General features: G+C 45.4%; 1 protein-coding gene across 1 annotated transcript in view; it reads right to left on the bottom strand.

Moving 5' to 3' along the window:
• Positions 1–380: 380 nt before the first annotated feature.
• Positions 381–14,189, bottom strand: part of muc3a (mucin 3A, cell surface associated) — a 36,696-nt gene continuing 22,887 nt past the window's right edge. Inside the window, exons 3-15 of the mRNA XM_065026023.1 lie at positions 11,987–13,215; positions 8,868–11,851; positions 8,509–8,627; positions 8,272–8,333; positions 8,013–8,064; positions 7,861–7,901; positions 7,381–7,499; positions 7,179–7,253; positions 6,843–7,005; positions 4,758–4,916; positions 3,512–3,609; positions 3,057–3,226; positions 381–2,039 (exon numbers count right to left, since the gene is read on the bottom strand). Coding sequence (XP_064882095.1) covers positions 1,995–2,039; positions 3,057–3,226; positions 3,512–3,609; positions 4,758–4,916; positions 6,843–7,005; positions 7,179–7,253; positions 7,381–7,499; positions 7,861–7,901; positions 8,013–8,064; positions 8,272–8,333; positions 8,509–8,627; positions 8,868–11,851; positions 11,987–13,215 — 5,316 coding nt within the window. The 3' untranslated portion in view covers positions 381–1,994. The remainder of the gene's footprint in view (positions 2,040–3,056; positions 3,227–3,511; positions 3,610–4,757; positions 4,917–6,842; positions 7,006–7,178; positions 7,254–7,380; positions 7,500–7,860; positions 7,902–8,012; positions 8,065–8,271; positions 8,334–8,508; positions 8,628–8,867; positions 11,852–11,986; positions 13,216–14,189) is intronic.

Raw genomic sequence — 14,189 nt, 5'->3', positions numbered from 1 at the left:
CTTGGGGATGAATTGGAATGCCTACTGTGAGCCAGGCCTAATCGCCTGACCTCACTAATGCTCTTTTAGCATAATGGAAGCAAGTCCCCGCAATGTTCCCACATCTAGTGGAAATGCCTTCCCAGGAGAGTGGAAGCTGTTATAGCAGCAAAGGACGGACAAACTCTATATTAATGCCTATGATTTAGGAATGACATGTTTGACGAGCAGGTGTCCAATTACTTTTGTTCATGCAGTGTAGTTCAGTACTTTAATTATTTATTTTATACAGTCATTATTGCTCATCTTTATCAAGGGTGTCAATCATTTCGGACCCCACTGTGTACCGTACTGTATCAGGTTTCAAAAAGAACTTTGAACTTTTACAACTGACATTGGAACATTTTCAGAAACTATTTTATTTCTTGATAACAAAAATCATAGTTATCAATTTCTGATTACAATTTACATATTTACATAACAGTATTAACAGTGATACAAATTGTTTGGCAGACCGCATACAGTGTAATACAGAGCTAATATACAATAACAAGTAAACAAAGACAAATAAATAAATAAAAGCTATATTACTTATAACCCTCTTAACTATTGCTAGACATAGAACGATCAAGTGCACATTGATGAATTCAATCTTAAAGTGCAATAAAATTACATTTGATCCACTGTCAAAATGAATAAATATTATATTATGAGTATAAATACCATAGCTGTTTTAATCCTATATGTTTCAGGCATCCTGAGCTGGCCACCAGTGGTCTCATACTGTGGGTATCCTCTCATGGGCGAATCCCTCCTGGAAGAACATATGCTATACATACTTGGACAACATAGGCAGAGACACCGTCTCAGAGCAGAGTATCCAGCAGCTTTACTGAAAAACAGAGAGCTCTGGCTCATTCGGCCTCCATAAACAAGCAATCCTATGTGTATTTACCACATTTACATTCAATTTGTTCAGACAGATGTAGGGTCTTAATTTGATCACCCTGTCATTTCAGAACAAAATACTTAGCAGCTTTAAACCTCTAGAGTCCCCAAATGATTTGATGAAACATTGAATTTGGCATTACTGCTATTAGGTCAAAGAAATGCATTGAATCATAGATTCACACATGGAAAAACAGAGAGCCCCCCAATCTTTTTTTTAAAGGAAGTTTGTTTTGAGTTGTACTGATTTTCAGGAGGTCTTCTGATCTGACAAACACAACTGTAGTTCTGCCACCTTTCACAGCAGATCCTGAAGGCCGATATCCGTGGATGCAATAAATTGAGACGCAGCCCATCTGGGAGGCCGATATTGACGGCTGCAATGGATTGAGACGCAGCCCATCTGGGAGGCCGATATCGACGGATGCAATGGATTGAGATGCAGGCCATGCATAGAAACAGATATCTCAAGCTTAAACAAAACAGATTTGTATGAGGATTTTGTATTATGCTAATTCGATTCAAGAAATCGACTGGAGGATTTAATGAACAACAGAGAGCTGTGGCTTATTCGGGCCGCCATAGACAAGCAAGCAATCCTATGTGTATTTTTCGCACAGTGGTGGAAAAAGTACCCAATTGTCATCAAAATACTACTTGAGAAAACATCTAAAAGTATTTGGCTTTAAATATCAAAAGTAAATATTATTACTAAAAGTAAAAGTGTAAATCACTTAAAAATCCTTTATATTAAGCAAAACAGACCATTTAATTTTTTTCAAAATGTAAGGATAGCCAAGGGCATGCTCCAACACTCAGAGATTATTTACAAAAGATGCATTTGTGCTTACTGAGTCCGCCAGGCCAGAGGCAGTAGGGATGGCCACGTGTTCTCCTGAAAAGTGCTTGAATTTGACTATTTTCCTGTTCTGTTAAGCATTCAAAACGTAATGAGTACTTTTGGTTGTCAGGGAAAATGCATGGAGTAAAAAGTGCAATATTTTCTTTGGGAATGTACTGACTCAAATTAGCATCCGTAGGCACTTTTTCTTGTGAGTAAGAGGATGCTACAAGTCACAAGATGTTCTGATCTGCGGTCTGTTGATCCTTACCTGCGGTAAAAAGAGATAGAAATTGAGATTATGTGTGTGCGTGTGCGTCAATATTGAGAGATATCGTGAGGCTACCGTCGCGTTTCTGAAATGACATGATCAATTGATGTTTACTGATCATGAAAAGCATGCCGTTACTTGCGGTATGACTCTGATGACAGAGCTAAATGTGGAATAATCAGAAATGTGTAGTTCTGGCTGTGCTCTTCAAGAGGTGATGACATTATAACCAAATAGTTAGCATTTACAGCAGGCAGTTGTCAATGGTTTTAGCAGAGCTGGGAGTCTCCTTGTCCCCAACAGCTAAATAGAACAATCTGCACCTTAATGTGACGCTTTATTGATGACAACCTATACTCACAGGCTGGTTGCCGGTATACAACAGTACTATAGTGTACTCACAGGCTGGTTGCCGGTATACAACAGTACTATAGTGTACTCACAGGCTGGTTGCCGGTATACAACAGTACTATAGTGTACTCACAGGCTGGTTGCCGGTATACAACAGTACTATAGTGTACTCACAGGCTGGTTGCCGGTATACAACAGTACTATAGTGTACTCACAGGCTGGTTGCCGGTATACAACAGTACTATAGTGTACTCACAGGCTGGTTGCCGGTATACAACAGTACTATAGTGTACTCACAGGCTGGTTGCCGGTATACAACAGTACTATAGTGTACTCACAGGCTGGTTGCCGGTATACAACAGTACTATAGTGTACTCACAGGCTGGTTGCCGGTATACAACAGTACTATAGTGTACTCACAGGCTGGTTGCCGGTATACAACAGTACTATAGTGTACTCACAGGCTGGTTGCCGGTATACAACAGTACTATAGTGTACTCACAGGCTGGTTGCCGGTATACAACAGTACTATAGTGTACTCACAGGCTGGTTGCCGGTATACAACAGTACTATAGTGTACTCACAGGCTGGTTGCCGGTATACAACAGTACTATAGTGTACTCACAGGCTGGTTGCCGGTATACAACAGTACTATAGTGTACTCACAGGCTGGTTGCTTGGGAAGTTGTGCATTTGGTTGTGGGGCTCTGAGGGGTAGTATGGTGGAGGGTATCTTTCGCTCGACTGTGGGTTGGGGTTGTAGGTTGGAAGAGGACCGCTTGAGTGTTGGTAGATATTTGACACCCCGTTGGTGTATGCTGGGTTATCGTACGTCCCTAGAAAAAGAAATACAGACCAAATGTAAAAATAAAATGTAGATATCCTTACATATAATATAAAGATCTTATTATGAGATTAATTTATTGTCAGTTGTCAATACTACCATTAGTACAGTCACCACAGCCACTAATACTGCAGTAACAAGTACCTCTACTACTTCCACTAAATACCATAGAAATACTTTAGACAGCAGGAGCAAGCACACACATTTTCTTCAGGAACCACCCCCACACACACAAAAAAGATATGTAAAAAATAACAGAAAAACTAAGATGAGGTACCTGGGTGAGGTGTTGTGGTGGACCTGGTGTTGGGTGTGGGCCATTCAAAGTCATCCTCAAGCCACTGGTTTACCATCTCCTGCTTAGTGTCTTTATTCCTGTTACAGGAGAGGAGGGTAGAGGAGAGGAGGGTAGAGGAGACGGAGGGCAGGGTAGAGGAGACGGAGGGCAGGGTAGAGGAGACGGAGGGCAGGGTAGAGGAGACGGAGGGCAGGGTAGAGGAGACAGAGGGCAGGGTAGAGGAGACAGAGGGCAGGGTAGAGGAGAGGAGGGTAGAGGAGACAGAGGGCAGGGTAGAGGAGACAGAGGGCAGGGTAGAGGAGAGGAGGGTAGAGGAGACAGAGGGCAGGGTAGAGGAGAGGAGGGTAGAGGAGACAGAGGGCAGGGTAGAGGAGACAGAGGGCAGGGTAGAGGAGAGGAGGGTTGAGGAGACAGAGGGCAGGGTAGAGGAGACGGAGGGCAGGGTAGAGGAGACGGAGGGCAGGGTAGAGGAGACGGAGGGCAGGGTAGAGGAGACAGAGGGCAGGGTAGAGGAGACAGAGGGCAGGGTAGAGGAGACAGAGGGCAGGGTAGAGGAGACAGAGGGCAGGGTAGAGGAGACAGAGGGCAGGGTAGAGGAGACAGAGGGCAGGGTAGAGGAGAGGAGGGTAGAGGAGACAGAGGGCAGGGTAGAGGAGACAGAGGGCAGGGTAGAGGAGACAGAGGGCAGGGTAGAGGAGACAGAGGGCAGGGTAGAGGAGACAGAGGGCAGGGTAGAGGAGAGGAGGGTAGAGGAGACAGAGGGCAGGGTAGAGGAGACAGAGGGCAGGGTAGAGGAGACAGAGGGCAGGGTAGAGGAGACAGAGGGCAGGGTAGAGGAGACAGAGGGCAGGGTAGAGGAGAGGAGGGCAGGGTAGAGGAGACAGAGGGCAGGGTAGAGGAGACGGAGGGCAGGGTAGAGGAGACGGAGGGCAGGGTAGAGGAGACGGAGGGCAGGGTAGAGGAGACGGAGGGCAGGGTAGAGGAGAGGAGAGGAGGGTAGAGGAGACAGAGGGCAGGGTAGAGGAGACAGAGGGCAGGGTAGAGGAGACAGAGGGCAGGGTAGAGGAGACAGAGGGCAGGGTAGAGGAGACAGAGAGTAGAGGACAGGAGATGCAAAATATAGAGTGTTTTTACTACACAGCCAAATTTCCTAATTGAAAATAAAATAATCAATCTTTCTCTACTCTCTATCATTCTACTCCTCCTTCAACTCATCCCCACTTACCTCTTTTCCTTTTTCTTGTTCACCACCAGGAACACTATCAGGACACCAAATATCACCAGGACAACCCCGGCAGTTATACTGATTCCGGCATATAACCCAGCCTTGTGGATCGGGTGGTTACAGTCAGCCAGGTACCAGATTGAGTTTGTGTTTTTACAGCTGAAATAGACAGAACATATAGCATTATTCTACTGTGAGGAAGTGGTGACCCAATCAATATATACAGTATTACATATAAATAATATTATAGGAGAGAATATGTACAGTTGAAGTCGGAAGTTTACATACACTTAGGTTAGAGTCATGAAACTCGTTTTTCAACCACTCCACAAATTTCTTGTTAAACTATAGTTTTGGAAAGTCGGTTAGGACATCTACTTTGTGCATGACACAAGTCATTTTTCAAAGAATTGTTTACAGACAGATTATTTCCCTTATAATTCACTGTATCACAATTCCAGTGGGTCAGAAGTTTACATACACCAAGTTGACTGTGCCTTTAAACAGCTTGGAACATTCCAGAAAATGATGTCATGGCATTAGAAGCTTCTGATAGGCTAATTGACATAATTTGAGTCAATTGGAGTTTTACCTGTGGATATATTTCAAGGCCTATCTTCAAACTCTGTGCCTCTTTGCTTGACATCATGGGAAAATCAAAAGAAATTAGCCAAGACCTCAGAAAAAAAATTGTAGACCTCCACAAGTCTGGTTCATCCTTGGGAGCAATTTCCAAATGCCTGAAGGTACCACGTTCATCTATACATACAATAGTACGCAAGTATAAACACCATGGGACCACGTAGCCGTTATACCGCTCAGGAAGGAGAAGCATTCTATCTCCTAGAGATGAACGTACTTTGGTGTGAAAAGTGCAAATCAATCCCAGAACAACAGCAAATTACCTTGTGAAGATGCTAGAGGAAACAGGTACAAAAGTATCTATATCCACAGTAAAACGAGTCATATATCGACATAACCTGAAAGGCCGTTTAGCAAGGAAAAAGCCACTGCTCCAAAACCGCCACAAGAAAAGCCAGGCTACGGTTTGCAACTGCACATGGGAACAAAGATTGTACTTTTTTGAGAAATGTCCTCTGGTCTGATGAAACAAAATTAGAACTGTTTGGCCATAATGACCATCGTTAAGTTTGGAGGAAAAAGGGGGAGGCTTGCAAGCCGAAGAACACCACCCCAACCATGAAGAACGGGGGTGGCAGCATCATGGTATGGGGTGCTTTGCTGCAGGAGGGACTGGTGCACTTCACAAAATAGATGGCATCATGAGGCAGGAAAATTATATGGACATATTGAAGCAACATCTCAAGACATCAGTCAGGAAGTTAAAGCTTGGTTGCAAATGGGTCTTCCAAATGGACTTCCAACGTTGTGGCAAAATGGCTTAAGGACAACAAAGTCAAGGTTTTGGAGTGGCCATCACAAAGCCCTGACCTCAATCCTATAGAAGATTTGTTGGCAGAACTGAAAAAGTTTGTGCGAGCAAGGAGGCCTACAAACTGGACTGTGTTACACCAGCTTTGTCAGGAGGAATGGGACAAAATTCACCCAACTTATCGTGGGAAGCTTGTGGAAGGCTACCCGACACGTTCGACCCAAGTTAAACCATTTAAAGGCAATGCTACCAAATAGTAATTGAGTGTATGTAAACTTCTGACCCAGAAATCAAAGCTGAAATAAAAACTGAGTTTAAATGTATTTGGCTAAGGTGTATGTAAACTTACAACTTCGACTGTATCTCCTCTCCTTTAATATTACATTATATTTAACGTACATACATTACCGGTCAAAAGTTTTAGAACACCTACACATGCCAAGACTGTGCAAAGCTGTCATCAAGGCAAGGGGGGGGGGCATTTGAAGATATATTTTGATTTAATACTTCTTTAGTTACTACATTATTCCATATGTGTTGTTTCATAGTTTTGATGTCTTCACTATTATTCTACAATGTAGAAAATAGTCCAAAAAAAATAAAGAAAAACCCTTGAAAGAGTAGGTGTTCTAAAACTTGTAGTGTACTGTATATAACTATCTAGTATACTGAATATAACGTTTAGAACTTACTTGCATGACAGTCCGGCTCTAGTTACTTCACAGATACCGCTGTTGCAGTTTTTAGTGTTATTATGTCTGGGGTCACATGCCGTCAAACAGAGCAACTTCCCGTCTTTATTGTAAGGCTCAAAGTATTTAGCAAAATCAAGGTTGATTGTTTTCTGACATACAGCTGAGAGAGAGAGAAAGAGAGAGAAAATGTTTTTTTACATATTTCATTTCCTTCTTGATCTGGTCTAAACTCTTATTTTGTTAATGAGGGAATATTTTCCCTATCTGCTGCACCATCGTTCCCTTCCTCCACTTATTCCTGCTTCCTCTAGTCTTCCGTCTGAATGTTCTCACCTTTCTCATCAAGTGGCGTTTCTTGTGGTTCTTCCACTGAGACAACAGTAAACGTAGGACATCCTGAGCGACGAGCTGAACAAATATGATAATGATATTACCAAATATTTTTGTCCATGTCTTAACAATGCTAGTTTGATTTGAATTGTTGTGTGTATTTTGAAGGTGTGTTTTTAGATGTGACTTTATGTATTGCTGTTACCTGAACACAATTTGATATTCTCCAAAGCTAAATTAACGTCGCCTACGAAGTTCTTGTACTGTTGCTCAGCTCCTGGTTCATTCAGAACCGTCAGAATGATATTGTGTTTGACCTTCAAACTTAAGAAAGGAGGTTGAGTAAACGTCTGAGGTTATTTTGCACTTAATTTCTTCCCACAGTGAGGCCTAACATTTGTTTTTGTAAACTGAGGGTGTGGTCTTGGCAAACCCAACTACCACTAACCTATTTGAATTCTGTGGTAACCAGGGTTGGGGTCAATTCCGTTTCAGTTACAGTTAAGTCAGAAAGTAAACACAATTCCACATTTTACTCATTGAAAGGCATTGAAGAATTTCAGTGTACATATATCTGAATAGACTGAAAATTAAATGGAATTAACCCCAACCCTGGTGTTAACCAACCATCACCAAAACCAAAAGGTTTATGTAGCATAGTTAATGAATCACTTATTTAAATTACCGATATGATCCTGCCTTGGGGTTGTACAAGGAGTTTTCCATCTGAAAGCATCACAGAACAAAATATCATCTGCAACTTTCAGCTTCTCTGTGAAAAATGATTATAAAGTATGAATAAGAATGTAAGAGGTTCTCTTTGTCCATTGTATTTACCCTGTTCTCCTCTATACCACGTCCCAAGCGTATGGTCATAAGTGACCCCTTACTGAAAGAACAAAAATAATGAAGACCAATGAGAATAATCTCTGCATAATCTTTGTTTACATTTTCATATAACCTCATGACAATGTGGACAGGTTTTTATACTGTCAATAGATCACCTTTATATAAGATAAGGGGTAGGACAGGATACAGGGTGAAATGTTGTTTTGTAAATATATACCATGGTGTTTTTGGTATGCTAGTCTAGTACCTCAGAGTTACGTTTTCCACTGTGAAATTCCGTATCCCTTTATTCCTGTAGTATTCCTCCATCTGAAATGTAAACAGTGGTCACTGCATATTCACGAAGACTTGAGATAAAATGAATTAACCCCTGCTGTCTTGAACAGCAGTTGTTATTTTATTTATTTATCCACATTACTTTACAACTGTTTTATTTGACTTAAATGTATTTAACACTTAACTTGACATTAGTGTTTTGTCTTACCTCTGTTGTGAAATCCTTGACCTTGTCTGTGTATTCAGTTGAAGTTTTGTCGTTATATTTTTCTATGTACGGGGAATTAGTTTCCATATTATTAACCACTGCTGTCCTATTGAGCGTACCTACAAGAAGACCAAGTGACAACATTTGTGAATGTATCATAACCTATTGACAAATAAAATAGGTGAAGTACTATTTCTAATATATTATGCTTTCTAAGTTATCGAAGTGAAAAGTATCTAAGTCTTGTATTCATCACTTATCTATTTCATTTGCTGTGATTATTAAGGGAAAGTATGAGTGTCACTCAGGGCTGTTTCGGTTTCGCAAATTGTATTCGTTTTACAAAATGTCTCACATACCTGGCACTATGTCAGTTTTAAAATCTCTGCAGGTCTCCCCGTGGAAGTCAGGAGGACAGTTGCAAGACTGTCCTTCAGGTGTACCTCCGTTCTCACACTGAATTGGTGGCGTAGCGGTGGTTGCAATAGTAGAAGAAGTTGTACTTGGCAAAGATGGTTCGACTGTAGTTCCAGCATCAGTAGTACCTGGTTTGGCTGTAGTTCCAGCATCAGTAGTACCTGGTTTGGCTGTAGTTCCAGCATCAGTAGTTCCTGGTTTGGCTGTAGTTCCAGCATCAGTAGTATCTGGTTTGGCTGTAGTTCCAGCATCGGTAATTCCTGGTTTGGCTGTAGTTCCAGCATCAGTAGTACCTGGTTTGGCTGTAGTTCCAGCATCAGTAGTACCTGGTTTGGCTGTAGTTCCAGCATCAGTAGTTCCTGGTTTGGCTGTAGTTCCAGCATCGGTAATTCCTGGTTTGGCTGTAGTTCCAGCACCAGTAGTATCTGGTTTGGCTGTAGTTCCAGCATCGGTAATTCCTGGTTTGGCTGTAGTTCCAGCATCAGTAGTATCTGGTTTGGCTGTAGTTCCAGCATCAGTAGTTCCTGGTTTGGCTGTAGTTCCAGCATCGGTAGTATCTGGTTTGGCTGTAGTTCCAGCACCAGTAGTTCCTGGTTTGGCTGTAGTTCCAGCATCGGTAGTATCTGGTTTGGCTGTAGTTCCAGCATCAGTAGTATCTGCTTTGGCTGTAGTTCCAGCATCAGTAGTATCTGGTTTGGCTGTAGTTCCAGCATCGGTAATTCCTGGTTTGGCTGTAGTTCCAGCATCGGTAGTATCTGGTTTGGCTGTAGTTCCAGCATCAGTAGTTCCTGGTTTGGCTGTAGTTCCAGCATCAGTAGTACCTGGTTTGGCTGTAGTTCCAGCATCAGTAGTATCTGGTTTGGCTGTAGTTCCAGCATCGGTAGTATCTGGTTTGGCTGTAGTTCCAGCATCGGTAGTATCTGGTTTGGCTGTAGTTCCAGCACCGGTAGTATCTGGTTTGGCTGTAGTTCCAGCATCAGTGGTACCTGTTTCGGCAGTTGGTCCGGAATCAGTGGTACCTGTTTTGGCTGTAGGTCCGGCATCAGTGGTACCTGTTTCGGCTGTATATCCGGCATCAGTGGTACCTGGATTGGCTGTAGGTCCGGAATCAGTGGTACCTGGTTCGGCTGTATATCCGGCATCAGTGGTACCTGATTCGGCTGTAGGTCCGGCATCAGTGGTACCTGTTTCGGCTGTAGGTCTGGCATCAGTGGTACCTGTTTCGGCTGTAGGTCCGGAATCAGTCGTACCTGTTTCGGCTGTAGGTCCGGCATCAGTGGTACCTGTTTCGGCTGTAGGTCCGGCATCAGTGGTACCTGTTTCATCGGCTGTAGGTCCGGAATCAGTGGTAACTGGATTGGCTGTAGCTCCAGCATCAGTGGTAGCTGGTTCGGCTGTATTACCAGCATCAGTAGTACCTGTTTCGGCTGTAGGTCCGGCATCAGTGGTACCTGGATTGGCTGTAGCTCCAGAATCAGTGGTGCCTGGTTCGGCTGTATTACCAGCATCAGTTGTACCTGGTTCGGCAGTATTGCCAGCATCAGTAGTACCTGTTTCGGCTGTAGGTCCGGCATCAGTGGTACCTGTTTCGGCTGTAGGTCTGGAATCAGTCGTACCTGTTTCGGCTGTAGGTCCGGCATCTGTGGTACCTGTTTCGGCTGTAGGTCCAGCATCAGTGGTACCTGTTTCATCGGCTGTAGGTCCGGAATCAGTGGTAACTGGATTGGCTGTAGCTCCAGCATCAGTGGTACCTGGTTCGGCTGTATTACCAGCATCAGTAGTACCTGTTTCGGCTGTAGGTCCGGCATCAGTGGTAACTGGATTGGCAGTAGCTCCAGCATCAGTGGTACCTGGTTCGGCTGTATTACCAACATCAGTAGTACCTGTTTCGGCTGTAGGTCCGGCATCAGTGGTACCTGGTTCGGCTGTATTACCAGCATCAGTGGTACCTGTTTCGGCTGTATTACCAGCATCAGTTGTACCTGGATTGGCTGTAGGTCCGGAATCAGTGGTACCTGTTTCGGCTGTAGGTCCGGAATCAGTTGTACCTGGATTGGCTGTAGGTCCGGAATCAGTGGTACCTGGTTCGGCTGTATTACCAGCATCAGTGGTACCTGGTTCGGCTGTATTACCAGCATCAGTGGTACCTGTTTCGGCTGTATTACTAGCATCAGTTGTACCTGGATTGGCTGTAGGTCCGGAATCAGTGGTACCTGTTTCGGTGATGGGTCCGGCTTCAGTGGTACCTGTTTCGGTGATGAGTCCGGCTTCAGTGGTACCTGTTTCGGTGATGGCTCCGGCCTCGGTGGTACCTGTTTCGGTGATGGGTCCGGCTTCAGTGGTACCTGTTTCGGTGATGGGTCCGGCTTCAGTGGTACCTGTTTCAGTGATGGGTCCAGCTTCAGTGGTACCTGTTTCGGTGATGGGTCTGGCTTCAGTGGTACCTGTTTTGGCTGTAGGTCCGGAATCAGTGGTACCTGTTTCGGTGATGGGTCCGGCTTCAGTGGTACCTGTTTCGGTGATGGGTCCGGCTTCAGTGGTACCTGTTTCGGTGATGGCTCCGGCTTCGGTGGTACCTGTTTCGGTGATGGGTCCGGCTTCAGTGGTACCTGTTTCGGTGATGGGTCCGGCTTCAGTGGTACCTGTTTCGGTGATGGGTCCGGCTTCAGTGGTGCCTGTTTCGGTGATGGGTCCGGCGTCAGTGGTGCCTGTTTCGGTGATGGGTCCGGCGTCAGTGGTACCTGTTTCGGTGATGGGTCCGGCTTCAGTGGTGCCTGTTTCGGTGATGGGTCCGGCGTCAGTGGTGCCTGTTTCGGTGATGGGTCCGGCGTCAGTGGTACCTGTTTCGGTGATGGGTCCGGCGTCAGTGGTGCCTGTTTCGGTGATGGGTCCGGCGTCAGTGGTGCCTGTTTCGTGATGGGTCCGGCTTCAGTGGTGCCTGTTTCGTGATGGGTCCGGCGTCAGTGGTGCCTGTTTCGGTGATGGGTCCGGCGTCAGTGGTACCTGTTTCGGTGATGGGTCCGGCTTCAGTGGTACCTGTTTCGGTGATGGGTCCGGCTACAGTGGTACCTGTTTCGGTGATGGGTCCGGCTTCAGTGGTACCTGTTTCGGTGATGGGTCCGGCGTCAGTGGTACCTGTTTCGGTGATGGGTCCGGCGTCAGTGGTACCTGTTTCGGTGATGGGTCCGGCGTCAGTGGTGCCTGTTTCGGTGATGGGTCCGGCGTCAGTGGTACCTGTTTCGGTGATGGGTCCGGCTTCAGTGGTACCTGTTTCTGTGATGGGTCCGGCTTCAGTGGTACCTGTTTCGGTGATGGGTCCGGCTTCAGTAGTACCTGTTTCGGTGATGGGTCCGGCATCAGTGGTACCTGTTTCTGTGATGGGTCCGGCTTCAGTGGTACCTGGTTCGGCTGTATTACCAGCATCAGTGGTACCTGTTTCGGCTGTATTACCAGCATCAGTTGTACCTGGATTGGCTGTAGGTCCGGAATCAGTGGTACCTGTTTCGGCTGTAGGTCCGGAATCAGTTGTACCTGGATTGGCTGTAGGTCCGGAATCAGTGGTACCTGTTTCGGCTGTAGGTCCGGAGTCAGTTGTACCTGGATTGGCTGTAGGTCCGGAATCAGTGGTACCTGGTTCGGCTGTATTACCAGCATCAGTGGTACCTGTTTCGGCTGTATTACCAGCATCAGTTGTACCTGGATTGGCTGTAGGTCCGGCTTCAGTGGTACCTGTTTCGGTGATGGGTCCGGCTTCAGTGGTACCTGTTTCGGTGATGGGTCCGGCTTCAGTGGTACCTGTTTCGGTGATGGGTCCGGCTTCAGTGGTACCTGTTTCGGTGATGGGTCCGGCGTCAGTGGTACCTGTTTCGGTGATGGGTCCGGCTTCAGTGGTACCTGTTTCGGTGATGGGTCCGGCTTCAGTGGTACCTGTTTCAGTGATGGGTCCAGCTTCAGTGGTACCTGTTTCGGTGATGGGTCTGGCTTCAGTGGTACCTGTTTTGGCTGTAAGTCCAGCATCAGTGGTACCTGTTTCGGCTGTAGGTCCAGCATCAGTGGTACCTGTTTCGACTGTACGTCCGGCATCAGTCGAACCTGTTTCAGCTGTACTTCCAGCATCAGTCGTACCTGTTTCGGCTGTAAGTCCAGCATCAGTGGTACCTGTTTTGGCTGTAAGTCCAGCATCAGTAGTACTTGGATTTTCTGTAGCAGTTGCAGGGATTTCTGTAGTTGAAAGTTGTTCTGTAGTTTCAGAGGTTTCTGTTGATGCCATTGGGGTACTGCTAGCAGAAACTGCAGTAACAACAGAAGCCACAGTTAGCTTTATTTACAATGAAGGCTATTGCTACGTAATGTTATATTCTGTATTTATTTAGTGTCATCAAGTTACATATACTTTTTAAGTAATAATATCTTAATCATGTTCTCTCTCTCTCTAAGCATGGACACAAACTTTCTCAGTTTTACTTGATTGGCTCTAATGCTTTAAGAAGGAAAGACATTCTACAAATGAACTTTTAACAAGGCACACCTGTTAATGGAAATGCATTCCAGGTGACTACCTCTTGAGTTTGGTTGAGAGAATGCCAAGAGTGTGCAAGCTGTCATCATGACCGAATACAAACTGTGTAGCTATTCCCTCCGCAAGGCAATCAAACAAGCTAAGCGTCAGTAGAGAGGCAAAGTAGAGTTGCAATTCAACGGCTCAGACACAAGAGGAATGTGGCAGGGTCTACAGTCAATCACGGATTACAAAAAGGAAACCAGCCCCGTCGCGGACCAGGATGTCTTGCTCCCAGACAGACTAAATAACTTCTTTACTCGCTTTGAGGACAATACAGTGCCACTGTCACTGCCCGCTACCAAAACCTGCAGACTCTCCTTCACTGCAGCTGACGTGAGTAAAACATTTAAATGTGTTAACCCTCGCAAGGCTACAGGCCCAGACGGCATCCCCAGCCGCGTCCTCAGAGCATGCGCAGACCAGCTGGCTGGTGTGTTTACGAACATATTCAATCAATCCTTATCCCAGTCTGCTGTCCCCACATGCTTCAAGAGGGCCACCATGGTTCCTGTTCCTAAGAAAGCTAAGGTAACTGAGCTAAACGACTATTAACGACTAACAGCCCCGTAGCACTCACTTCCGTCATCATGAAGTGGTTTGAGAGACTAGTCAAGGACCATATCACCTCCAGCCTACCTGACAACCCTAGACCCACTCCAATTTGCTTACCTCCCCAATAGGTCCACAGACGACGCAATCGCAA

The sequence above is a fragment of the Oncorhynchus nerka genome, linkage group LG12, assembly GCF_034236695.1.
Source record: "Oncorhynchus nerka isolate Pitt River linkage group LG12, Oner_Uvic_2.0, whole genome shotgun sequence".
NCBI lineage: Eukaryota > Metazoa > Chordata > Actinopteri > Salmoniformes > Salmonidae > Oncorhynchus > Oncorhynchus nerka.
The sequence above is the reverse complement of the archived record's forward strand: the minus strand, read 5'-3'. Positions and strand labels throughout refer to the sequence as shown.